General features: G+C 36.9%; 7 protein-coding genes and 1 long non-coding RNA gene across 12 annotated transcripts; 5 read left to right on the forward strand and 3 right to left on the reverse strand.

Annotated features, from left to right (window-relative positions):
• Positions 1–747: 747 nt before the first annotated feature.
• LOC124407437 (dynein light chain roadblock-type 2) lies at positions 748–1674 on the forward strand. The gene is made up of 3 exons (XM_046883557.1): positions 748–890; positions 954–1032; positions 1138–1674. The coding sequence occupies exons 1-3, from the start codon at positions 888–890 to the stop codon at positions 1347–1349; spliced, it is 294 nt and encodes a 97-aa protein (XP_046739513.1). The 5' UTR covers positions 748–887; the 3' UTR covers positions 1350–1674.
• Positions 1675–3179: 1505 nt separating this feature from the next.
• Positions 3180–6122, reverse strand: LOC124407434 (XK-related protein 6-like). The gene is made up of 4 exons (XM_046883553.1): positions 5328–6122; positions 4910–5252; positions 4621–4773; positions 3180–4159 (listed from the first exon to the last, which is right to left on the reverse strand). Exons 1-4 carry the CDS (start codon positions 5703–5705, stop codon positions 3663–3665), a joined length of 1371 nt encoding a protein of 456 aa, XP_046739509.1. The 5' UTR covers positions 5706–6122; the 3' UTR covers positions 3180–3662.
• A 773-nt stretch (positions 6123–6895) lies between these two features.
• LOC124407436 (syntaxin-16) lies at positions 6896–9393 on the forward strand. Of its 2 annotated transcripts, none has more exons than XM_046883555.1 (5): positions 6896–7304; positions 7431–7649; positions 8009–8216; positions 8680–8945; positions 9071–9393. In XM_046883555.1, the coding sequence occupies exons 1-5, from the start codon at positions 7224–7226 to the stop codon at positions 9278–9280; spliced, it is 984 nt and encodes a 327-aa protein (XP_046739511.1). In that variant the 5' UTR covers positions 6896–7223; the 3' UTR covers positions 9281–9393. The 2 variants fall into 2 exon arrangements, with proteins under 2 accessions (XP_046739511.1, XP_046739512.1); XM_046883556.1 differs by having other exon boundaries at positions 7165–7304; positions 7445–7649.
• On the reverse strand, positions 7232–9581 carry LOC124407438. The gene is made up of 2 exons (XR_006929310.1): positions 9400–9581; positions 7232–7541 (listed from the first exon to the last, which is right to left on the reverse strand). It is a non-coding gene; the product is annotated as an uncharacterized LOC124407438 (long non-coding RNA).
• A 208-nt stretch (positions 9582–9789) lies between these two features.
• Positions 9790–14127, forward strand: LOC124407432 (T-cell activation inhibitor, mitochondrial). Its single transcript, XM_046883550.1, has 8 exons — positions 9790–10025; positions 10115–10229; positions 10575–10966; positions 11542–11854; positions 11945–12045; positions 12088–12249; positions 12333–12464; positions 12786–14127. Exons 1-8 carry the CDS (start codon positions 10003–10005, stop codon positions 13018–13020), a joined length of 1473 nt encoding a protein of 490 aa, XP_046739506.1. The 5' UTR covers positions 9790–10002; the 3' UTR covers positions 13021–14127.
• A 252-nt stretch (positions 14128–14379) lies between these two features.
• LOC124406732 (engulfment and cell motility protein 1) lies at positions 14380–18692 on the forward strand. Of its 3 annotated transcripts, XM_046882290.1 has the most exons (7): positions 14381–14744; positions 15024–15317; positions 15869–16297; positions 16367–16783; positions 16881–17318; positions 17415–17721; positions 17834–18692. In XM_046882290.1, exons 1-7 carry the CDS (start codon positions 14613–14615, stop codon positions 17995–17997), a joined length of 2181 nt encoding a protein of 726 aa, XP_046738246.1. In that variant the 5' UTR covers positions 14381–14612; the 3' UTR covers positions 17998–18692. The 3 variants fall into 3 exon arrangements, with proteins under 3 accessions (XP_046738244.1, XP_046738246.1, XP_046738247.1); XM_046882288.1 differs by having other exon boundaries at positions 14380–14744; positions 15869–16783; XM_046882291.1 differs by lacking the exon at positions 15869–16297 and having other exon boundaries at positions 14382–14744.
• On the reverse strand, positions 18586–22519 carry LOC124406733 (probable protein S-acyltransferase 23). 2 transcript variants are annotated; one of them, XM_046882293.1, is made up of 9 exons: positions 22374–22519; positions 21828–22067; positions 21575–21692; positions 21184–21309; positions 20640–21085; positions 19852–20101; positions 19600–19772; positions 19290–19455; positions 18586–19212 (listed from the first exon to the last, which is right to left on the reverse strand). In XM_046882293.1, the coding sequence occupies exons 2-9, from the start codon at positions 21947–21949 to the stop codon at positions 19006–19008; spliced, it is 1608 nt and encodes a 535-aa protein (XP_046738249.1). In that variant the 5' UTR covers positions 21950–22067; positions 22374–22519; the 3' UTR covers positions 18586–19005. The 2 variants fall into 2 exon arrangements, with proteins under 2 accessions (XP_046738249.1, XP_046738248.1); XM_046882292.1 differs by having other exon boundaries at positions 21817–22067.
• Positions 22520–23577: 1058 nt separating this feature from the next.
• On the forward strand, positions 23578–25096 carry LOC124406734 (protein phosphatase 1 regulatory subunit 42-like). The gene is made up of 5 exons (XM_046882294.1): positions 23578–23871; positions 24014–24248; positions 24342–24479; positions 24612–24749; positions 24864–25096. The coding sequence occupies exons 1-5, from the start codon at positions 23578–23580 to the stop codon at positions 24992–24994; spliced, it is 936 nt and encodes a 311-aa protein (XP_046738250.1). The 3' UTR covers positions 24995–25096.
• The last annotated feature ends 335 nt before the right edge of the window (positions 25097–25431 follow it).

Raw genomic sequence — 25431 nt, forward strand, 5'->3', positions numbered from 1 at the left:
ATTTTGTTGAAATTGTAAGATTTTTATTCATATAAATGATAATATCTTCACTGTAACCAATTTTAATAACTAACACTGAAGAAAAAAAAAAAAAACAGAAATTTACTGCTTTTAGCCTCACTGAACATTTTAGTAATTGTGTCGTAATCTAGCTGTATCTGCTTCAATACATAAAACTTCCAAAGTGAAAAGTCTTTCCTAACCCATTGTAATTCTCAAATAATTTTTCATTAGCTTTAATTTTGAAAAAGTCCATTTAACGGAAGCTGTACTTACTGCTACTGTTAACAAAATTCATTCAACAACGAAACGCATATCTGGTGCAACATTTTCACAAATGAAATTTATATTTGTAAAACTTCCGTACATAATTTAAGCTTAGATTAATTTAAAAAAAAAAAAATCTTATTATTCTGGATTCCTGAACTAAATTTGTATTTCTCAATAAATGAACATAGGATTGAAACTCATAAGATAATGTTACCGGCGACGCGTCTCTGCATCGGTACATTGTCAAACCGGCACTACAGAAAGCTATTGTATCGGTGTGCTCGACTATGAAATCATCGTGAAGAACAGAAAACACAATCATTTTCACATACAGCAAACAACTTGATGCAGCAACAGCAAAATGCTCGCATTGACTTTTTGCTACGTCGGCGGGACTTCTAAAAAAACACCAGAATCATCGACCAATCCAAAGAGTATAGGATCTGATGTGTTTACGAACACTGACCATCTTACTACTATGACATCATCGCAGCGAACCATTCTGAAAATATCGACTGCTTAAGACTGCCCGTTGCCTTGGAAATATACCGTAAAGTCGGCAGAGTTAATACTGACGTTTAACCCGAAGATTGCTACTTGAAATTTAATCTGTTAAAATGGTACGTTAATATAATTCAATGAGGAAATAAATTATGTATCTGCAATAACTTGTTTCTCTACAGGCACAAGAAGTCGAGGAAACCATGAAGCGTATTCAATCCCACAAGGGAGTGGTTGGAACGATTGTAGTCAACTCTGAAGGTTAGCCATATCACTGTCATATGTATTTTAATATTTCACCGAAAAAAAAAAATTGTTTACTTTGAAAATCAATTAAAATTATGTTAAACGAGATAATTATTATAGGAATTCCAATAAAATCGACGTTAGACAACACGACAACAATTCAATATGCAGGGTTGATTAGTCAGCTTTCCGACAAAGCTCGTTCAGTGGTACGTGATCTGGATCCCACTAATGATCTCACTTTCTTGCGAATTCGAAGCAAGAAGCATGAGGTGATGGTCGCCCCGGACAAAGAATTCATACTTATAGTTGTGCAAAATCCTGTCGATTGACATAACAAACAATTTCTGCGCTCCATTTGCGTCTTGCATGCAATTTTGTAATACGAAACTTATATCAGCAACAGCTGCTGTAATTAGACACTAAAGCTTAATTTAACTGTGAGCACGCTGCTATAAATTTAAACTGTTCTTCTCATCATCTCGCGTTTTCTATTGCTCTTGTCAAACTGTTGGCACAATTTTAAATAATTTATATAGATTAATTGTCCATTATGTATTGTTTCTAATTTATTTCAATGTAAGAAAATGTTGGTGAGTTTAAAATTGTTGAGTGTATGTCGACGATATTTGATATAAATAAAGTTTATTATAAATACATTTGTTGTTATTTGCGTAATGACTTTGAGTATATATCAAAACGACATGCACTTACAGTAACGATATATTTACAATTCACTAGATTGTTTAACATTGGGTAGGGAATAAAGTTTCCTCAAAATTGACCAATATTTGAGCTTTGAAATGCAATGGAGATACAAATTATAAATTCCCGTGTTAGTAATAAGTTAGAACTGTTTCAACGTTTAAGGTATCCATTCACATTACGATATTGTGAAAAATGACCTATTATGGGATTTTGTCATATGAGCTGGACTATATTTTATGTAAGTCACAAGTAAAATATCACTGAAGAAAAATAAATCAGATCAACAAACAGAAAAAACAATCTGCTAACATTGAAATGCAATTGGGTATCAATTCTACCCATATGAATGATTGTACGAATAAGGCATACTTCACTATATTGTAAACAGTTTGCAGGAACTTGATAGTCCAAGTATTTATACTACTATCATTCTCCTCACACAAGATTATTTGTATAACATATATATATACATAGGTTCACGGAAGGAGCACGTATGCCAGCCTTCTCCTTAATCTATCAATTTTCTACCATCCCATCTTCGTACCACTTTCTGAAAAAGGATATACTTTTATAACTAGAACTCATTCGGAACAGCTTTAGGTTTGCATGTTTCTATGGGTTTCAAAATTTTGGTTCATGGAAAGAAACGAATAATGTTTCTTCAAAAATAATTCTAAAATAAATAATGTATGTGTAATCGCAAAAAGAATCTAATTAGAGCTGCCCTATCTATGTATATAAGAACATACGTCACATTGTTGATTCGAATACTGTAAATTTGATTCACTGTAAAGTGAGGGTGATTTAAGTTTCGAAGTTTATTTTCTAGGTGTTCATAACGGTTTTTAAACTGAATTCTTTTTCAGTCTAACTATCATGCCATCAAGTTATCTAATACCAATCATTTGGGTATATTGTTCGATTGTGAGATTAGACTCCATTGGAGTACACGAAGAAAATTGATAGAAATTAGATATGCTTATTTTAACAAATATTTCTGAAACCACATTTTCAAATGATTTGATGGATGGGTGGCGATAGAACTAAAACTATATTGGATTATAATTCACGCGTTTGCTGGGGCATGTATTACCGATGATACATGCCTTGTCTAATTGTAAATAATATACAGTCCAAAATACGCTGCAGCAAACGTGTTGAATAATAAAATAAGGAAACAAGAGATTCTTCAATAATACTACGGCTACTGTATCGGCCAATGAACTGTTTTCCTTATTAGAAATTCAGAACATATCACACAAAAATTCGCAATATCTTACCGTTATTAAATTCTTCAAAAATATAGTACATCAGTATACTAGGTAGAGTACTAATTTTTAAAGTATATGTATAACTAGATTTATATAACTACCTTAGGGAGCTGTTATACAACCCTCTTCATCAACTAGTATTTGTTCGTGGGATTTTGATTTGTTCAAAGGAACTTTTTATCAATGAGTCAAAATGATCCATGCTAAACGTTATAGTTATATTGACCGTCCTGAATATCAATCGTTATGAAAGCAATAGGTAATTACTAGGAGATTTAGAATGCCCCAGCTCTAGCAAATGCGAAACGTGATAAATGGCCATATCACAGACTTGCAAATTTTATGATAATTTGCCGAGAAAATCAAAAAAATTCTATGTTGAAATATGTACTACATAAATAGATAATCATTCGGAAATTTAGAATGCCGCAGCTCGAACGAATGCGAAACGTGATAGATGGGCATATCACAGACTTACAAATTTTATGATAATCTGACGAGAAAAGTAAAAAAATTCTATGCTTGAAATATGTACATAAACATGTGTTTAGGCAGAGAGAAATACAGAGAGATTTTCGAAGTGTGACGCGTACATACTATATCAAATAGATTCCACGGTACAGAGAATAAGATCAATGAGAAATGAATGCTACTATGAGTAATGTGTCAACTGACTGCAGTGACTTGTTCAGGGGGGGAGTTTTTGCGTTTTGTTGTAGGATGAAAAAACACGTAGTAAAGAATCATAGCTGCGATACCTATACAAAATGGCACGGTACAAAGAATGATCAAAAATTCGAAGTACCAGCGATCTCGAATCTCCTGCTCTGCTTCGGTAGCCCATAAAGCTGCGGCAGCCCCGTTCTCCACCGAGCATAATGCATAGTAAAATAAGTGTCTCACAAAAGTATGACCATCAGTTGGATTTAGGTACGTGAATACATAAACGGTGCCTAGTACGGCGGCAAAAAGTGCAGATCTTATTCTTTCGAGTACTGTCAACGGAGAGAGTGGTGAGTTATTTACGTCGCGGCAAAATTCTGCTGCTCCTCCAGGCTCTGTGGCCAACCAGGTAGTCATGATGATCCAATGACAAGCACAGGCTAGCCCTGTGTATAAGGGCTGCATGCTTGCAACAACGCTGATTGATAAGATGCGTGACACTGCAAGTTGAATTGAATAAGTGTTAGAATTGCGATTTTTACGAATTCAGGTTACTGCACTAGTATTTTTAATTGCACATTTGTGTAAAATATATGAATGTTGATAATTAATGTTTTTCCCATGTCTCTCGGCTATTGTTTACTCAAATAAAAGCACACGACTATTTACAACAGCTCTTTCGTTAGCTGTATGAATTTTGTTCTATATTTCTTACCCTCTATATTGCACAAAAATTACAAGCATGGCAAAAAAAAATTTATAAAAATGATATCATAAACTCAACAAACTGTCAATTTTAAAAGTATACCAAACTTACGAAAACAAAAACAGAGAACAAAGAACTCTCCAACGATACTCTTTCATTGGTTTTTAATATTTATATTGAAAAAGACTTTCAGAAATCATTTCATCCACCCACCTTCTCTTCGAACCAATATCAATTTTAGGAAATCATATTTACCAGTAACACAGAAATGCCACAAGAATTGAAGAATTGTTCCAACGCGGTCAATGTTTTCTTTGTCATGTTGAGCCAAACGGATTGTTCGATGATAACTCGCCATGGACCAACCCATACTGGCAAGGGAGCTGCACACGCTGCCTATCTGCAATACTGCAGATTTGAAAAGAAAATAAGAATCAAAGGTAACTCGGAGTGTAACATGAAAAAGTGTCGGTATAATAATAAGTTCATCTAAATAGATGATACATCGATGCTACATCTCTGCACGACATGTATCTATACGTACCTTGAAAAATCAATTCAGATTTATGAGCGTCTTTAATCAGAATGGTAAGTTGAAGGATTTGCTGAGGTGCAGCCTCGAGGAAACATTCAAAAACTCTGAGCAGTGCGACATTCTGATCTTCCTTAATCATTTTTAGATAATATCGCCGTTGTCCGACTAGGTCCCCAGCTTTTTCGCACCTTCGCGCTTTCAACGCGTATCTAAGACTATCCCAATAACGGAGAACTGGGGCAAATTGAAACAAAATCACCAAGATACACCACGTCTTCCGCCTTGCAGCCCTAGTGGTTGCCGTTATCATACCTCCTTGCTTCCCATCCTCTTGGACAGGGATTAGGCCAAGCTATAAACAAACATAAGAACAAATAACAGAGGTTTTTAAAGATGACTGGTAGACCATATATGCAGCTATATCCACCTGGCGGTCCTGGTAATTCATTCTGAAGCTGATGAACGTATTCACAAATGTCGGAAAAATGATGAACACGATAGTCCAAGCAAAATACGTTATTTTGTCAAAGATCAGATATCGAGCAGCTAAGTAAATGTCAGCTCCGATATCGAAAATATGTGTAACGATAGAGAAACTCAGGAATATTATGTCCCAGCGTGTTACGCTGGCACTCTCTTCTGGTCTGTCGATTTCATCGTCGTACTCGATGCAAGTCTCTGGATTGTCAGTGTTCTCAGCACAGTTGTTGCCTAACCTCCCTTGCAAACTTTCCACACCTTTGCGTGTCCTCTTGGCCTCATGGATGCGCACCGGTGACAGCATGTTCAAGTGAATTCCACGCATTTGTTCGAATTATAATAATATATTTATACTAATTGAAAAAAAATTTTTGCACTGAATTACTCTGAATACCAGACGTTTCGCTTTTAGCTAGCCACCCCTTTTTCTGTCCCCTCTCCCCCTCGGCGCCCACGTTTTACCAGAAGCGATGTATTACTGTGACAGATCAAAATTAGATCGAAAAAATGTCAAGGTCTTTTATCTTTGAAACGTCTCCGGGTGGAGTATTTTGACAATCATTTTACACCAGCATTGGTATTACGTATTCGCAAAAAAGTACAATTTCCTTCGATGTTTTTTAGTTTACATCCAGCTGATAAAATGATGATATACCAATAACTGCAATAAATCATCTTGTCGAGGCACTGATTCCACACCTTTCCTTCTCATTGTATCCATTATTTGGCCACAATACACACCAGTGCAACATCAAAAAGTGAACATATGCATGCCATAGGCAATATAAGTATATCAGTGCTACAGCTCACATAGATTTTTGTAAGATAAGCAGCACGTCACGCGACTCTCACGCTACTCCGTTCCTTAGCTGATGAAAAATAAAACCGGCCCGTTTCCGCTAACCACTTTCCAATATATGGCCAAAAAAATTTTATATACTTTATACCAATTTTATCTAATCCTGAGCCCTTATACTTTTCTCATATAATTTATTGTAAGGTGGAAGGTTGCAAGGACAAATGGTGCAGTTTCTACAGAACCAATTGAGGCATATCAATATGTAATGCAACGACATGCATCTGAACATTTTGCTTTAAGTTACCGACTTCTCTTTAACGAAATGGCTACTTTACAGTTCGTCAACGCTGTACAGTCACGTGAGAATTATGGCAAAATTTCATATCGTATTGCCTTCATGGAATCAGACAATCTCGAATCCTTGAACCTCGTCGTGGTCGCTATTCACTATTCAATAATCCTATTATCAAAGCTCGCCGAAAGCCTTGACAAGATAGGAGAGGCCCGAAACGGTCAATATAACAGTTTCCTGCAATTACCAACTATTCTCTCTAGCCAACCCATTGACGTTGACTTCCATGCCGACATTCCTAATTTATTTTTTTTAACCAAATAACTAATTGAGTTCCTTATCTGAAAATATTTATTTTATCTATGCCTAAGTAAATGTACGGTACTGACTAGTTGAGTGGTTGTAATCATCATGTTCACTTCAAACAGATTATAGTCTACAGAAACGGATAGAAACCAAGATAGACACGTCGTGTACTCCATGAAATTTAGACAAAATGTTATATCGCCAGCAATGTAGGTGGAACTGATACTTCAGAAAGCCCTTGATTATCTCAATTAAGATAAACGAAACGTTTCGCCCTGTAAGTTATACAATGGATCGATTCGTTGAAAAATAAGAAGTCCGTGGTTAGAAACATGACAACTGCAACTCCGTGTTGACAGCTCATTTTTAGAGCTGTTAAGTTGTGAAAATCGAGAGTGATAAATATTTTGTGTCAAACTTAATAACGACTGTACTGTAATAAAACAATGGCTACTCGAAGTTTAACAGAACCTTTCATTCTTATGCGCAACAATGCATCGCAGACTCGACACATATACTCCGAACAGGTAAGAAAATTTGCCTCAATCTATTTGATGATATGAGCCTACAGCAATTTCCTCAGACTTGATTTGAATTAACCGTACCCCAATTGGACAGCAAATCATCATGCGATAATTACTATTTTAACACAGAATTTGTCGGACAGAATGGCTCTTGTAGCTCCGGAATCAATGACTGGAGGTGACGTCGAGTTAGGGGGTTTGAATTTGGCTGGAGATGCACCACCTGCATGGTCTGATGCTCTGGAAGAAACCCAATACATCCTTAGTAGGCTACGGGCAAAGCTCGCTGAATTAAAAGAACTCCATGCAAAGCACTTGACCAGGCCAACGTTGGATGACACATCTCAGGTATGACTGGAGCTAAAATATGGTTCATACAAAACTTGAAACAAGTCGTGAAATTTTCTTGAAAGGCAGGAATTAAGATGCTGTAACAACACAGTCATGAATAGCATACCATTAATTAAACATAATATTCGTATTACATTCTAATGCACGGGGCTCTAGTCAATTCATATTCAAATGTAAATGAAATATCTGAGTATCATCATATTATTGTCTAAAATGGGTTTCGGCGAATAATTATGTGATTGATTACGTATTCTTTTCAAATAAATAAATTGAAACTCAGGGGTTTTCAACTGTGTATATTTGTAATAAATAAGTATATTGAAAACAGTTAAATAAATTTTGTATGGCATGTGTAGGAAGAAAGGCAGATGGAGCAATTGACTAGAGAGATGGGAAGAGCATTTACTAGTGGCCATCGGCAGGTGCAACTTATCAAGACTGCTGCCAGACAAGAAAGTAGAGCCAGCGAACGTCGACTTGCTGCCAGTGCTGCAGTAGCTCTTTCCACTGCTCTCCAGGAGTTGGGGTTATCTTACCGAGCTGCGCAGAGCCACTACTTGCAGCGTACTATCACTATTAATATAATTTTTATCATCCGTTTAGCCAGACTCCCAAAGTTGCAGATGTACAGAACGATGTTAATAAATTCAAGTCAAAGTCGTGATCTTCAAAGTCAAGTAAAAATTGTTATGTCCAAGTTTCATAAAAGTCAGAGCCCTGTTTGTTACTAAGATGTTTGGGGTGAAAACATAAAGGAATTGGGTTCAAAAGCTTTCTGTCAGTGATTCATGCTCTATTTTACCAAATTTGCTTTTATTCATTCAATGCAACTGTAGTTCTCTCTCGGGCAAATTAAAATTGACATGTTTACATATTTTCGATTCAATCGTGTCTAAGAAAGAACTCAAATATGTGTCAGTCAGGATCATGGCTTTGTTTAAATATCTTTGAAGGCTGAAACACAGAATCTGATTCAGAATGCGATCATGTAGAAGCTTTATCTAAATGTAATCCTTATTAATGACAGAATTGAATTCGAGGGAAGAAAGGAGTCGACAGTACTTCGAGGAAGATCAAGAGTTTGCGTCTGTTGAACCATCGGATTCATGGGCAACGGATTTAAAGTTTGCCCAAGTTGGTGGAAGTAACTATGAACAACAACACGATCGGCAGTTACAGCAAGAGGTCCTTTTGGAATTTGATGACGAGGAACGAACCAGAGAAGCAATGATAAGAGAACAAGAAGTTGGACATATTGTACAGAGCATATCTGATCTAAATCATATATTTAAGGTAGAGATGAACCATGAAGTTATTTCCTTGCTTCAAAACAACAATACTAGCAGATTGTTGATACAACCACAAAAAAACAAACCAATGAACAATCGTTACTAACAATCTGCTTATGACTTTTGTAGGACCTGGCCCACATGGTTCAGGATCAAGGTAGCGTATTAGACCGAATTGACTACAACGTCGAACAGACACAAGTACAGGTGCAAGAGGGTTATAAGCAATTAAAGAAAGCTGATTCGTACCAAAGAGCGAATCGCAAATTATACTGTATAATGGTGCTGACAATTAGTATAATATTCCTCAGCTTCCTCTTTGTCATATTCAAAACTTAGTGCAATTTTATTAATAATATCACTGAATTAAATAATTATCGTCCCACGGTTATTTAATTAATTAATTAATCACTACAATATCGAATTTATCCATGGACGATTCATGTGTATGTATGTACCTATGTACAAGTATAATAATGATATGTAATGCTGACATCTAATAAATTATTAACTATTTATTTAAATGAATATAACCAGTTACTTGGCGTCATTCTGCGTGAAAATAAAAGTCGCGGAATTTCAAGTATCCACCAATCAGATGTAACATATCCTAACCTAACCTTACATCTACAGAAAATATGCATGACTGCTGCGTGTTAAAGGCTTGAGCCAACTTCGAAGTTTCAGCCAGTGTCAGTTACTGTGTTTTAGAGCAAGAGTATAATGAGTTCTATTTCGTTTGTTCCGAGATGAGCTGCCAGTGCTAATAATTTCGGCAGACTGAGACAGAGCTCACCAAAAATCAAGCAGAGAAAGAGAGATAGACTAAAGACGGTATTGCAAGCTCACTATCAGTTCAGAACTCAACACATTTTTTTTATAATCCCTCCACGTTCGTTGTTCAAGGTGACGTGACGTACGTGAGATATTCGTGCTCCTTAGATTTTCGAAAACGTTTAATAGTGCACATTGCACAAGAAAATTATCCTACGAAAGAATACAGAGTGCCCACTCACTGAAACATGAAAATATTAGGAAACTAATAAAATCTATTACTCAAGATGTATTGCACGTTAAAAAAATGGTAAGCTAATAGAATTTAAAAAAATACTGCAATTTGAAATTAATTTCGAATCACTTTCTGTTTAAACATTGATTTTTCTTGATATGCAGCATCTGCAGCCATGAGGCTGTAAGGGCCCTAAGCACAGGTGAAGTATCTACGGCGTTGAGACCCTTCTATTTCTCTGTGCATCCCGACTTGTTTGGCCAATTTCCCACACAGAGGGTAAGTCCTTATTTGCCTCAACTAATTTTTTCACTGATCAATCACTTTTACACTAGAGCATCTGATGAATGTACAAATTTTTTGGACTCACTTATCATAGGATTAAAAAAGGCTTGACAAATTTGCTTCGCATTATGTGATGAAATAAGTCTTCCTATGTGTGTTTTTAGCATGGATAGGTATAGCGCTAAGATCTGGCAGATTCCATGTTATTCTTATCATACAACAGTAGATACTTGTGTATGAAAGTTTCAACGATCCTTTGTTTATTCATCGATCTCAACTTCTGTACAAAAATGGCAACAGTGGAACAAAGATTAATTATGTATTTCATTTAACCTTCAGACTGTCAATGAAAACTCTTTGAAGCAGTTGAGTTCTTTGATTGAAACTCTGCAGCAACGGAGGCCGATTAGACCGACTACGCTGCCTTTCTATCTACGCTCAAAAGACGAAAAGGAAGTCAAGGCTGGAAAATTTACCTTGGTGAAAATACAGTTGGCAGATCGTGATGTCAGGGAAACGATTCTTTGCATACTTAAGGCATGCAATCTTTCTACAAGTTTCGTTGATAAAATAGAAGAGAAAAAACCACCAATTTCAAAGCTGAAGTCACAAATTTGGCAGAGGTATCGGGGAGATGATAGCAGAATTGACTTTTCTGAACTCGAGGATGATCCTATCTATGCTTCCATTGTTATGAGGAGGAAAATCAATTTGGAACCTGACACATTCAAGTAAGTGTATGTATCAGCCCTAAACGCGATCAACCTTTAATAAAATTCAGCTCTTTGTTTGGTTGGGTTTCACAACTGTCATTGTCAATGTTCAAGACAAGTAAATAAAAAATTTAAAAATTTTGTCATATCTTAGAAACTTTGGTAGAAACCCAATAATTAAAGATGTTATATATTTCCATAAGTACTCGTGTAATGTACACAGCAAAAATAAACTGCTTTAAATTTACTTTGATAAACCAATATTTTTGATAATGATCCAGAACAAAAAACATGAAATCAAAATAATGATATAAATAAATAGAAGATACAGTTAAAAAAACAGCTGTGACCATTTTTCATGCACGTTTAAAGAAAAAATAAGCATTACCTTCGACTAACAAAGAAGCATTTCCTTTTTAATGAATTACATTCATCACATTATTATGGATTTCATACATTCTAAACATTGTGCAATAATAGCATCCAGAAAAAAATTTTCAGAGCCTGGAAATATCAGAAAATTAGCCCATAGTTATATTAAAATAAACACATGAGTATATTATATGAGTCACAGAGATGGTTTGGCATTTCAGAGCATATTTAGAAAAGCATAGTAACGAAGCCCTTGTGAAATTAGAGGCATGTCGACCCATCCGCGAGGAGGTGTCCAAACTGGAGAAGGAATTATGTTCAGACTTGGGCTTGAAGAAAATCGTTTGGGATTGTGGCTGGAATATTGCTCACTATCGCGGCTGCCTGTTAGCCTTCCTGGCACTCTCCAAACACCATCCCGAGCCCATGAAAGTTCTCGAGGGTAGAATTCTAGTCTTTGCTAATGACACGGGTATCAATTTGGAGGGAAATGTGATGTTGAACTCTGGTGAAGTGCGGCACAACTGGCTTGACGTAAGACATGTTGATAGATACAAAATGTTCAAGACGAAATTGGGTGGTAATACTTAAAGTAATATTTGGTTTTAACGTCTAATAATGCAGCTAGTGAAGAATGTGAAAAAACAAGATGCTGTTCTGCTGCGGCTCCCTGCATTTGAAAAGGCTGTCTCTCAAGTTCTGCTTGGCATCAAAGTTGGAAGACGGTGTGTAACGTAGAGTAGGTAATGAGTGACGGTAAGGCTCAGGGTGCAATTTATGTGCAGGAAATTCATGCCGAAGGTCATGGTGGATCAGTACGAACAACAGTTGCGGCAGTTAACGACTACTCTGAGTGACTATCGATGCCGTAGAAAATACCCGACAGATTGGCCCGAAGATTTAAGCTCTTACGAAATTGTAGTCGAAACGTAGGTTCTTCAGAGATTCTCATTGCTTTCGAATTTTATTGAGATTGAAGTAATTATTGATAAATTTTTACTTCTTCTTATAGGGAAGCTGGACCTCTGATGCTATCGCCCACAGGACAATTCATTGTCCCATCATCCTGCCCCAGTTTTCTATTAATTAGCTTCATCACAGAAAATTTGAATGCAGCTACACAGAGACTAAATCATTACAACAGGTAATTACGTTTGTTTCTTCAGAAAACTGTCAGGATTTTTACGAATCTGGAAAATGAAAAAAAAACCGGCAAAAGTCAGTGAACTCAATTGCTGACTTTGATTTACTACTAGTAGTGAATCATTTTGGAGTATCAGCTCAGCTGCTATTAAAAAGTCTTTCCGAGAATATTTCCTTGTCGCACAAAAGTAAGGTCGATCATGTAATTCCCTGATCATTTATAACTAGCTGTATTATAAATTAATATTGTCATTACACTTTGTGAACAAATTCGTTTTTTTAAAGGTTTTCAAAAACCTTGATAATTTTATGTATTTTTCAGAGTGAAACACGTAGAACGAGAGCTTCACAGAAAAGTAGCACTTGAGCTAGAGCTGGCAGCACTAGATAAAGATGATAGCATAACGCCTGATCTGATGATACAGTGCTGCGAACGCCTTTTGCAGAACAAAACTGTTCTAATGCCAATGCTTTCTGGGATTAGGCTGTGGGTCACTCACTACTATTCAGTTATGAGCGATGGAGTCTTATGTATACCATGGGACTGGAAAATATGATATAACAATTTTTTCATGATTTTCGATATCACGAAAAAACTTTCAATAACGGTTCAACTATAGAGCATATTATTGTAATTAGTATTTGTTGAAATTTTTTTTTTTTTATTCTTATTTTAAATTTTCAAAAGTTTACCTAATTTGGTATATCTCTTGATGTGTATTGAACAAACTTGGAATGTTTAACTAACATAAATTAGTCAACAAAGATTCGTTTAAATCGAATCGTAATGAGATAATTCTGTGCCATTCTTAGTAAGCAAAAAGATTTTAATTTAACACTTTAGCAAATTATACTTATATCTAATTTAGCAACGAAACTGTGGTACTATAAGTCATAACTGCACAAAGACAGCTTCGTACCCCAGTTTTAGTAGATTACTAACATTTGTATTTGTTCTTGAACTGTGTATACGGCATTAGCTGTCGCGTAACCTTGCAAACGTTTATTAACGCAAAGTGATGAACAAAATTGGAATGTCGACTACATTCTGATCAAATTTGAATCCTAAAGGGTGCAATTATGGTACATGTAAATACATTTTTATAAATAATGACAATATTTTTCTCAGTGTAGCTATGTAATCTTGCGAGCAAAGTATATCCATTGGGTAATGTGTTTTTGATTTACCAATTATGCCTAAGAATAAAAACAAAGACTGTAAAAATTATTAAGAAAATATGTATAAAGTTTAACTTGAAAGATCGTCGGCAAATCCAAAATATGACCCAGTATTGATAAATTTTTCACCTACATGATTGAAAACGTTTTATTTAAAGTACAAACTTCAATGTCTTTCTTAACAAGCTCAATTTTTGTACCAGTGCTGTGTAGGAAAAGAGAAAAATACACCACATTATGTATGCCGTGTGCTCATGATTAGCAAATAAGGACCTTGAATACAACATGAGCAATAGTGCCAACAAATATTGAAATAACATAACTTAATTTTTCTGTGAAACTGGATAATAGCTTATATTTTTCTAAGCTTGTTCTAACAGGCTGATGTATAAAATGTTAATTGCATCTAACAATAAGTAGAAATGATGAAATAATTGACAATACCCATACTACATAATTATCTTGTAAATAAATTGATCTCATTATAGGAATTTGCCTATTTTTTGTATTTTGACTCGAACCGTCGACAAAACGTACTCGAGTCGATCCTAAAGGGTATATTCCGAAACTTGACCAAGATTCGGAATATCATTGTGTCTTATTTTAACCGTCATGATAAACAAGGATAAAACAGTTAGTAGACAGTTCGGAATACACCTTACCGACCCTACTAACTAAAGTTTGTGAACGCAGCCCAGGATTTCACTGTCATTTTCCTTCAAGGATAAACGTCAAGTTCGTGGCACTTTATTGCATTGTCCACGCAGTCCGTTGTTGAGGGTTGTGTTTAGCGTTGGGGATTCCAGACAAATAAAATTGTGAACGTTTTAGTGCATGAATGACTAATGACGGCTGCGCCTTGATGCACAAAGTTTACTTTTACAGAGAATAGCAGTAAGCTATTCTCTGTTATATCATTATCAACCAAAATTGACCGCGGTTAACAATCACTACCACAGTTCGGTGTCCCATGTACACAAAAACAATAAAAATGCCAGCCACGAAGGATTCGAATATTGTTAAAATTGCCATACAAATGGCTGATCAGCAGGCGCAATTAATTGAATTTAACCAAAAGCAGCCCTTGACCGGAATAATTCAGGTATATACACACGTAATAATATGAGGATTGAAGGGTCGATTCATCCTACCTCTAGGTTACCTTTCAGTGAATGATCGACTGCCATAGTACTGAATGCGAAAATTCAACATCTTCTATGCTCTATGCTTGTTACAGATTCCTAGAACATTTTGACTTGATCGAAGTATACTCAGTTGCATATATTGAATACAGGGAAAACCTTTGATAATAGCGACAATATTATTTTTTTCAAATTACCTATGTTCTGATGAACTCATGGTTGTATAATTTGTCTTGCAGGAACTGTGCAACGCTTGGGACCTCTCAGATCCCGACACGTATGCTCTGCAGTTTTCAGATAACAACAACCATAACTACATAACGGAGAAAAATCGGAATGAAATAAAAAATGGGAGCATCTTAAGACTAGAACATTCACCTTCAAAAACAGCCAGTGACATATTAGCCAAACTGAACAATGGCAATAACGATGAAAAAGTTTCAGCACTCCAGAAATTAAGCACTCTCAGCAACGACGTTACATTTGCTTTGGAATTTATCAATAAACAAGGCTTGGCTCTCATTATTTCGCAGGTAATTTTTAACAATGTGGCTATTTGCACCACAGCGTTAGTGTATTCAGGGCATGCTGGACACCCTTGATAGGCTAAATATTTACTCGTCCCAAATTTTTCAAAAACAATTGGAGTGTCTGAACAATTATTCAATTTACTACTAAGAGAGTGGGTATCTGAAATTTGGTGTGCCACATCAAAATTTTTTTTGTCCTACTTTATCTACAAGAGAATGTCTGTGATAATCATAATGAGGACCCTTGCGTTATTATGTAGCTTTGACTTCGAACGAATCAAAGAACGATAAGGATTCCTTCCATTATCAAACCTTGTCTCACCTCATAATTTAATATAGAAGGTATATAGGATTTAACAGAACTGTTTAATCATAAAACAATCTCATTAAAATACATCAACTATTCAGATCTTGTATTTAATGACTAGGAATTGCTGCTTCTATATTATTTTAGTAAACAGCTCAGAGTGCTCTTACAAATCTGTAATTCTGTTTCTTGAATGATTTCTTACTCCGATTTTAATTTTCTTCCGTATGTCTTTTTCTAATGGCAGGTTGAGGCTGGTAAATCTAAAAGTAACACATTGGCCTTTCTCTTGCAATCGTTTGTGGAATTAATGGATCATGGGATTGTATCGTGGGATATATTGGAATCTCCGTTCATAAATAAAGTGGCTAGCTATGTGAATAATCAAGCAGCTCCGCCGGACTCTAAGGTCGTTGGAGCATCCTTGCAAATTCTGGAAAACATCGTCGTGAATTCTTCAGGAAAATATAGTCAAGTTGAAAAGGAAGTTACTTTTCCAAATTTAGTCATGCACTTGCAAAGTCAGAGCTCTCAAATCCAACAAAATGCTATGTCCCTCATCAATGCTTTATTTCTCAAGGCAGACTTGCCTAAACGACGAGCTGTCGCTGCTACTCTGCAATCTAAACAATTACGGCTCGTCTTCGTTACGAATGTTATACAGTCAACAGGACAGGTAAGAATTGGCACTCAAAGTGATCGTTTTCTCATAGAAGTTTTCTTAAACTCTTCAATTTACTTCCAGGTTGGCAGCGAGATGGCACATCAACTCTATGTACTGCAGACACTGTTGCTGGGACTGTTAGAACAGAGAATGATGACTAAAATGGATCCCCAGGATCAGGATGCACTTGATAAGATCAAAGAACTTCGTCGCATTGCATTTGATACTGAAGGGTCCGTAAGCGGGGATGTAACAGCTCGAAAACAAGGTGTTTTTGCTAAGGATTACAAGAAACTAGGCTTCAAATACGATATAAACCCAGCCATGGATTTTACCGAAACTCCACCAGGAATGTTAGCCCTGGATTGTATGGTTTATTTTGCCAGAAATCATATGGAGAGTTACACAAAGGTGGTTCTTGAGAATTCGTGTCGTGCCGATGAACATGAGTGTCCATTCGGACGAACTAGCGTCGAATTAGTAAAACTTTTGTGCGAGGTAATATTTTTAAGTGATTGACAAGTATCTGAGAACAACTTCTATCAAAGTATTGAAGTATGCAATGGCATTCCCATATTTTTGAACCTACTTTCAGGTATTAAGAATAGGTGAAGCTCCCAGCGAACAAGGACAGTGTTATCACCCAATGTTTTTCAAACACGATCATCCTTTCGAAGAGTTTTACTGTGTATGCATTGTTTTATTGAATAAAACATGGAAAGAGATGCGGGCAACGACAGAGGACTTTGTCAAAGTCTTTTCTGTTGTTAAAGAGCAAATAACTCGAGCACTTCAAAGCAAGCCGACAGGACTTGATAAGTTTAAATTGAAACTGCATCAACTTACTTACTCTGTAATCACAAGCCTCTGGCAGCAAGAGAGGACCAGCCGCGAGGAGTGTGAGAGTCATGCCAAACCTATCATTGAACTTCGGGAACAAATTACCCCCGAAATTATGGATCTTATACGCCAGCAGAGGCTTGGGTTCTTAGTCGAAGGTACTCGCTTCACCAAATATGGTCCCAGAGGTCAGGTAAGTTGACCTTCTTTCACAGTAGTTTGTTGAATTTCTCATCAATAATGCAGACGTCTCAAATTGAAACATGGGAAATTTGATTTGTGACTTTAGAGAATGAAAGATAAATTTCGGTACGTTCGACTTTCACCAAATCACAAAGTGTTTCATTACGGTGAATGCGATGAAAAGTCTGTGCCAACAATCGACGAGCTTCCAGCAAAACTTGCAGTTGTCGAGATTCGAGCGCTTTTAACCGGTAGAGACTGTCCGCACATGAAAGATTTACAACGGCGAAAGACTACCCATCAGCTTGCATTTTCTTTGGCCCTTGATTCTGTCGAGGTGAGCAGTCTCGACTTTGTAGCACCAGATGAGCAAGTGTTCGATTACTGGACCGATGGGATCAATGCTTTGCTGGGTAAGCATTCTGAAAAACTTAGTTTAGAATGTAATTTTTAGAAATTAGAAATTGTTTCTTCACTTTTTTTTTTAATCGAACTGTACCGTCCCGTGTTTATATTCTACTTTAGGCAACAAGATGACGAGCAAGGAAACGGAAAAAGACCTGGAAACCCTCTTGTCTATGGATATTAAATTGAGACTATTAGATGCAGAGGGTATAGACATTCCGACCGAACCTCCACCGATTCCAGACAATCCACCGCACTACGACTTTTGTTACGAACTCACATAGACTTGAGAATTGTATTGCAAGTTTTAATTTTTATTAGTCTCATGATCAGGTGTCTCAAGATTTTACATACGAAATGTTAGTGCAATTTTTTATTTGATGTGCAAATGGTTTAAGTGCCGCAATTAACTCATTAACTGTAGGTTAATTTTTATGAATCAGCAATCTCATGCGAATAAGTATTATTATTATTATTCCTGCAAAATCTTTGAAAATAGTGGTACTAAACAGACCAAATTTGAAAATTCACGATTGCGAAATGGCGTAATTCTATAGTATGCCAAAGATATAGAATAATGATTTATATATATATATATACACATATTTTAAAAAATTTTATTACTTCATTTTTTTTTCTACAAGTTACTGTCAGATGTGGTTTATATACATACATCTATTGAATCTCTATTTCAGAATATTTATTTATGTAATCAAAGGCAACAGTTTTATAGTGCACGAATCTACACCGCTTTTAACGTAATTTATTTCATTTATATTTTTTACACTATTTAATAAATTGTCATAAACTTGATTATCGTAATTGCGATATTGAGGGTGGCATTTTTTTATTCCACACTTTTAACAGTATTGTGTAATGACGCAATGATCTTTATTGAATAAAAATAAATAATTTGTGTAACAATATTGTGCAGCTTGGATCAAGACATCTCTTTACAGAAATTCATCTAAACACTACTTATGAGAATAAGATGTACTTTTTAAGTAAAAAACACCATTTTGCTAAGCTCTAATTTGCACAGTGATGATAGAGAATTTTATTAGAACATTTTAGTCGCAGCAATTTGAAAATCGGTTACGAAGAAGAAAAATAGGATTACTATCAGGATTTTGTATTTTTTACTGTTAAACATTGCTGATTATACAATATATTTTGTTGATGTGACCGTGTTTCCTCGAATCACTGATAGTCAGTTAGGGGTAACCGGAACCAGTTGAGTTTTGCGGTATTTATTTTCTGGCAAAGCATTCTGCAATTGAAGATTTAGAAAATCACGTGCCGATGTCCTCATTCAAGATATGATAGTGCTGAGGGTCATCGGCATAGTGGTCAGGAGGACAGAGGAAAAATTCCATGAGGTTGAGCACTGGCCCTCTGCTGAACGGGTTCAAGTAACGCCCACGTTTGTCCCTCAGGTATGAGTACCTCTTGTAATTGAACATTTCATTTGTTGTGAGGTTCATGCAGGCGTGAAGAACCTGCAGGTTGTGAAATACAGAAGGATTTGTATAGAGCTATCGAGAAGACAGTAGTTTTGAATGATAATGTGTCTTACGGAAGTGCAAGTCAATATCCACCCGAGTCCGCAGAAAACAAAGGCCTCAAGAAGACCCAGTACATAAAGCAATTGAATTCCTTCAATCGCGATGCAGTAACATGCGAAGTATAACGTGAATGAACAATTTATTGCGATGCTCAGGACAAAGAGGAAGAACCACATTCTGAAACAGTGGAAGGAATGAGCTCGGAGGAAAAAAACAAGATGGGATGAATTAAGGACTTGTCTGGCTTCTGTAACTTTGTCACGGATGATACAGGAGGTTTTCCACTCAAAATTGGCCTGTATTCGTTTTGTATATACAAACCTGTTCCTAAGGCCAACACAGTTGTAGATAAACGGACAATGGTGATCAAAGTACGTTACGCATCGATTGCAGAGACGGCAGTGTTTCGCTCTGAGTGGTCTGAAACACCTGCAGCTGTGGCAAAGTCGCGACAGTATTACGTTCCGTTTCTTCCACTTGTCAAAGTAAGGAATCTGCGGAGAAAAAGACATTAGCATTAGTTCTCTTTTTGCAAGAGGAAAAACTTTAAAGTACACGCAAGGACCACAGCACCTGTTTTATGGCCCTATAGTAGGTCTCGCTGTTTCGAGGCACGTATCCAGGGTTCCGCCGGTTAGCTACAATCCATGAAATCCACATCACAATGTTCCAATAAATAAAACAATAGTGGCTACCTCGGAGAACATCCCATGTCAATGGAATGCACTTCAGCATATACATTGGATAGCCCCAGAGCAAGACGGAGCCCATGAAAAGAAGAAGAGGCCCTTTGCTGTTACCTGCGCCTCCAAATAGCAACGCCCTAATAACCGGATTAATAATTTAGAAAGTGTGAATAATAACGAAAAATTTATTGTTTTAGAGTGCGATGATTTTGCATACACTAATCTTAAAAACCATATTTTCAAAGTTTAAAAGCACTCGATTCCTCGGAGTTATGCTTTTTGGGTGATTTTTTTTCTCCAAAAACTCGTACGATAATTTAAAACGAAATTTCCGAGAAATTCTATTAATCGCCTAGTTTACTTTTTTTTTCTACTGGCAATGCGATCAACGTAATATTTGGATGACATTCCATCAGTAGAAGGTGAAAGATATTACCTCAAGACTAACGTCAAACCGATTATTGCCAAGAGACTCAAGACAGCGTCAAAGCTGATACCATAATAAGCAAAAGCCGAATATTTTGCAATATTTTACCACTCTTCTCGAGTCTTTCCAAAAAATGTAGGAAAAAATGGGATTATTTCTGTGGATAAGGAAATAACCAATCGGTATAAATTAAGGAATTGAGGCCAAGGCATAACCCGGGGAGGAAATCATGAAAGACTGGGACCGACCAAAGTTCGTTCATCGGTGGAATCCACCGAGATCTCCGTTTCTGTTCAGCCTGAAGAATAGCTACAATGTCAGCATGTCGATGAGCTCGAGCAAGCTGAAGCGGCGTTTTGCCGTTCTTGTCGCGCGGCTCAAGCTCGATTTTGCTCTTCTCGCAAAGTATCCTCGCGCAGTTTACGTTGCCGGATAGACAGGCGAGGTGCAGGGGCGTCGAGCCGAAGTAGTCTGGCTTCTGCAGATCGACGCCGCTGTACATCAAGAGCCTGATTAGCTCCGGGTGGCCTTTGTACGCGGCCCAGTGCAACGCTGTGTCCCCGTTTATGTCGGTCAGGTGGCACTGAGCTCCGGATCCTAAAAGGAAAGCCGCAGTTGCCGCTTTTCCAAACATACATGCCGTCATCAAAGGCGTCAACCCCTTGAAATCGGCCGCGTTCACAGCCACCCCGGCCTGTAAAAAAATTGGTCTCTTTCTGTTTTTCTCCCTCAAAGTCCATCATGCGGCATATGAAAAACTTGTTCACTGCGGCAGTGGGACGTTTTTACAACCTTCAGCAAGGTTTGTACAATCGCACTGTGCCCTTTGCGGCAGGCCCAGTGGATGGGCCTGGGCCCCTGCGTTCCCAAGCAAGAGAGGTCGACGGGTCCGTTCCGCTCCACCAGATAACGCATCACCTATAAGGAAGAATGTCCAAAGGTGCTTTTCACAAGAGTAGCACCGAATTTTATGATAAAGATATAGTGACTGACGTGCTTATAAGCAATCATGTTCATGCATAACGCGTTATGTCTATAGAAGTGTGAATAAAAGAAGGATATCAATCCTTTAAAGTAGAAAGTTTTTCAGAGAAAACTTAAAAACTTCGGCAACCGTTTTTTTTAAACACTGAAAACTTACGCACGGAGTTAGGTTTAAAGAAAATAATCTCATCTAACAAACCTCAAGGTTTCCGTCCAAGGCCGCCCAATGGGCAGGTGTGTATCCCCATTCGTCCCTAGCGCTGAGGATGCTGGAGGTTCCATTGATTTCTATGAGTGTCTCAATAGCCTCGACTTCCCTATATAATCGACATCCCATTTCGTTATCGAAAAATGACTTTATCACAGAAAAAGCCGTACTAAACATACAGATAGTACGTCAAAGCGCAAGGAATGGAGGCGATTCAGCTGCAGGACACTTACCCTGCGCGTACCAGGTCGAATATCTCCTTCGACTTTTCGCTGGTCCCCCCAGAAGTCTGACTGAGGGGGGCGTCATCCGCGTAGACGTCGTCGTTGGGGCTGTTTCTTCTTCGGGTCCCCTTGCCGCCGGCATGAGCCGCCTCCACGGACAACGGACTGTTCGGCATGTGTCCCACCATGTCGGGGTCCGGGCTCAACTCCCATACCGACCTGGCAGCGCCCGGGCCCGTCACAGGGCTCACCGGGTACACCTGGAGGAGGAAATCCAATTCTTACGAATTTGTTGCATGCGATGGTCATCGAACATAAGTGCAGTAATTTGCCAACAAATTTGTTGTTCAATTGGTACACTGCGCCATGTATACAGGGTTTTTATCCAAGTGTAAATTCTGAAGATTCTTGTAGATAATTTAAAAAATAGTGTAACGGTAATTGTAGTATTTTCTATATGTAATGGAAAAAATAATTGGCATATCAAGGAACTTTAATATGGGAATTACTCTTCTTTGGTCCCATTATATCCGCTGCAGCTATAGGAGTTGTATTTAGGTACTTGCCTTGCAAAGCGTTGCGAGATCCGTGTTGAAGCGCTCAAATTCAGAAGGGGATCTTGAGTTGGTGACGACGGCTGCAGGTACGTCTGGGACGGTTAGTCATAATGAAAATCCAGGACCAGACATTTTTCACGCTTTCTTCGTTCGAAGAACTCGTTAAACCGTTTATCCAAACACCCTGCGAATTTCGTCAGAAATGTGACGGGAACCAAGAGTTGACCTACACTCGCGTTCAGATCAATAGCAACCGCGGGCCACTTATACCTATTTGTAACATTATAGGTACAGGAAGTGCTCGTCAAAGTCGAAGCACGCCTGCGTCGGGGAATTCGAATTTTTCTTTATCAACTTTCAGGAAACTACCCCCTCATTTATGTTCACGATTTTTCACAATAGCTATTGTATAATATGAACAGCCGTTTCGAGATATTTCCAACGAACTGATGCTTACCTTATACAAATATATTTGAACAATTTACAAATTGGATTAGATACAATGAAGTTACGATGTGTCATGTAAAATAAATAAATTCGAGCTGATTACAGTGATTATCATTGAATGCAAATTTTCAACATTTTTCGTACCAATTATATTGTACACGAATGAGAGAGAATTCTTTCGGATCAGATTATGTATTTCTAATTCTTCTGATTCCTTTGTAAAAGAAATGCATTTCTGTTTACTGAGATGTTAATATCACGAGAGTGATCCAAAGAAATGAACTAGAAATTGAAATCGAATGTTAATCTCGTTTCAAATGAAGCGGTATTACTGCGAGAATTGTTTGATCAATGCTTGAATGTAGCCGTAATGCTAAAACGCGAGCGAAAGTAAAGAAGGCGGAATTATGTGATTTTATCGCAGATGTTTGTAAATAAATTGGAATTTCTATCGATTAAAAAAATGGTTAAATTAACGACTGCTTACGTGGAAAAAAAGTGTTCTCAGACGCAGGCGTCGAAATCTCTTACGAAAGAACTAAAAAAGGACCATCTAAGGAAAATCACTCATCTCTACATGAATGACAAATTCATCAATGCGATTGTAAGTTTGTTCAACTAATTCATAATCAATGACTGAATTACGGTAACTGAATTGAGTAAAAATGACTTCAAAAAACCTAATAGCGTAAATGATAATAAGATTTTACGCTTTATGCTTTCCTTTCATTTAACATGAAATATTTTGATTAAGGGTAACTTTGCAATGTGTGGGAACCTGCGTGTAGTTTATCTCCACAATAATTCGATAAGTAAAATAGAAAATTTACATTTCGGAACGAACATCACGCATTTATATCTCCAACACAATAATATATCAAAAATTGAGAACTTGGACTGTCTGCAAAATCTTACATCATTATTTCTGGGATACAATAACATTGCCGTAGTTGAAGGTTTGGGAAATCTAGAGAACTTGACAGAACTGCACGTGGAAAGACAGAAAATTTCCGCGGGAGAATCGCTGCATTTCGATCCCAGAAGCTGTCACAGTTTAACCGTAAATATATACTACATTACACTAAAACCTTTTCCGATTGAAAAATTGTTTATCTCTTTTCAACTCTTATACACATTAACTAAACTGATTGATCCACGTTCACGATTCCTAATTATATTATAAAATTCCCATATTTCCTTAGATGTCATTGAAAGTTCTGAATATAGCAGGAAATAAAATGAAAACTTTGAAGGCCATTAATAATTTCGAAAGGCTTGAATCGTGCGATGCAAGATGTAATTCTATCGAAGACATTAAGGATTTGACGGAAACCGTACAAAGTTTGAGAAAGTTGAAACAATTATTTCTTCAAGAGAATCCAGTAACGAAGTGGTACAGATACAGAGAAAATATCATCGCCAATTCGGACTCGTTAGGTGTGTCAACAGTTCCAACATCACAAAATGATTAAAAGATAATTATTCTTTGAATTAAGGCTTACCGTATTGAAAATCCAATGCTATACTTAGATTTTTATGTCACAGAATGTTTAGACGACAAGGACATAAGTTCAGTGTGTCGAAAATTTATGAAAAATTTCAAAATCGAACAACATCTTCAGCAAACAACTAAACAATCAAAAATGACTCTTAGCGATGACATAACGAGTAAGTATGCGAGTATAATATATGGATAGTTACCTGATCAGAACTCTCGGGTAACTCCGATTCGGTATATGAATTTAATAATTTTAATTGCGGCATAATCAAATATTTGTGACACTAATTCTGTGTGCTCAGGTTCGTTGAATTTGCCTCCGGCATTCAAGAGATCCGTCACTCGAGCTATATTACAGAATTCAGGACCGAAATTATCAGTATCTGTGACATCTGCGTCGGGCCAGCTGCAGCCACAGATTTTCCCGTCTTGGAGATCAGGCAAGTACTTTACATTTAATTAATCAGTAAGTCGTAACAGTATATTTTATAGAGATGATTATATGAATGATTTGATTGCAATTACAATGTGGTACTTTGAACATATCTTCACAGTGCCTTCAATCAGAGGCTTGAGGGATAGTCATTTTACTCCTAGACCGTTTTGGAGAAGTTCATCGAGAGGTCGGCCAAGTCTAACGTTTGCAGCTGCAAGCGGGAACACCATAGCATTACCACCGATCTAATTGCAAGAAAAATATTTCAAAGCAAAGTTGATTATAATAATAGGTAGATGTGAACGTACAAATTGGCTCGAATTCGTGGTGCATCTGCTTTTTTGCATAAAGCGCGCGTGCAACGTACATACACCTTTTAGTATTAAAATTGTACATTCGGAATTAAAATGTAACTAATCAATGCAGATATAGTTAAAAGTAACATACATAACACATTGAAATGGAATTCAAGTCATACATTAACACTGAACAATAAAATGTTGACAAACAAAACTAAATAGCGAAATGAGGCTGAAATAATAATACATAGGTATAACCATACCAAAGATTCGTACGAAATTCAGAAATGTTAGACACAAAAATTAGGCACTACTTGTGAAATCTTGGAAATAATGCAAAATATTCATAAAATGAGTTTTGCTAAGTATAGTGTTGACTAAGAATTA

Source organism: Diprion similis, chromosome 6, assembly GCF_021155765.1.
Source record: "Diprion similis isolate iyDipSimi1 chromosome 6, iyDipSimi1.1, whole genome shotgun sequence".
Taxonomy (NCBI): Eukaryota; Metazoa; Arthropoda; class Insecta; order Hymenoptera; family Diprionidae; genus Diprion; species Diprion similis.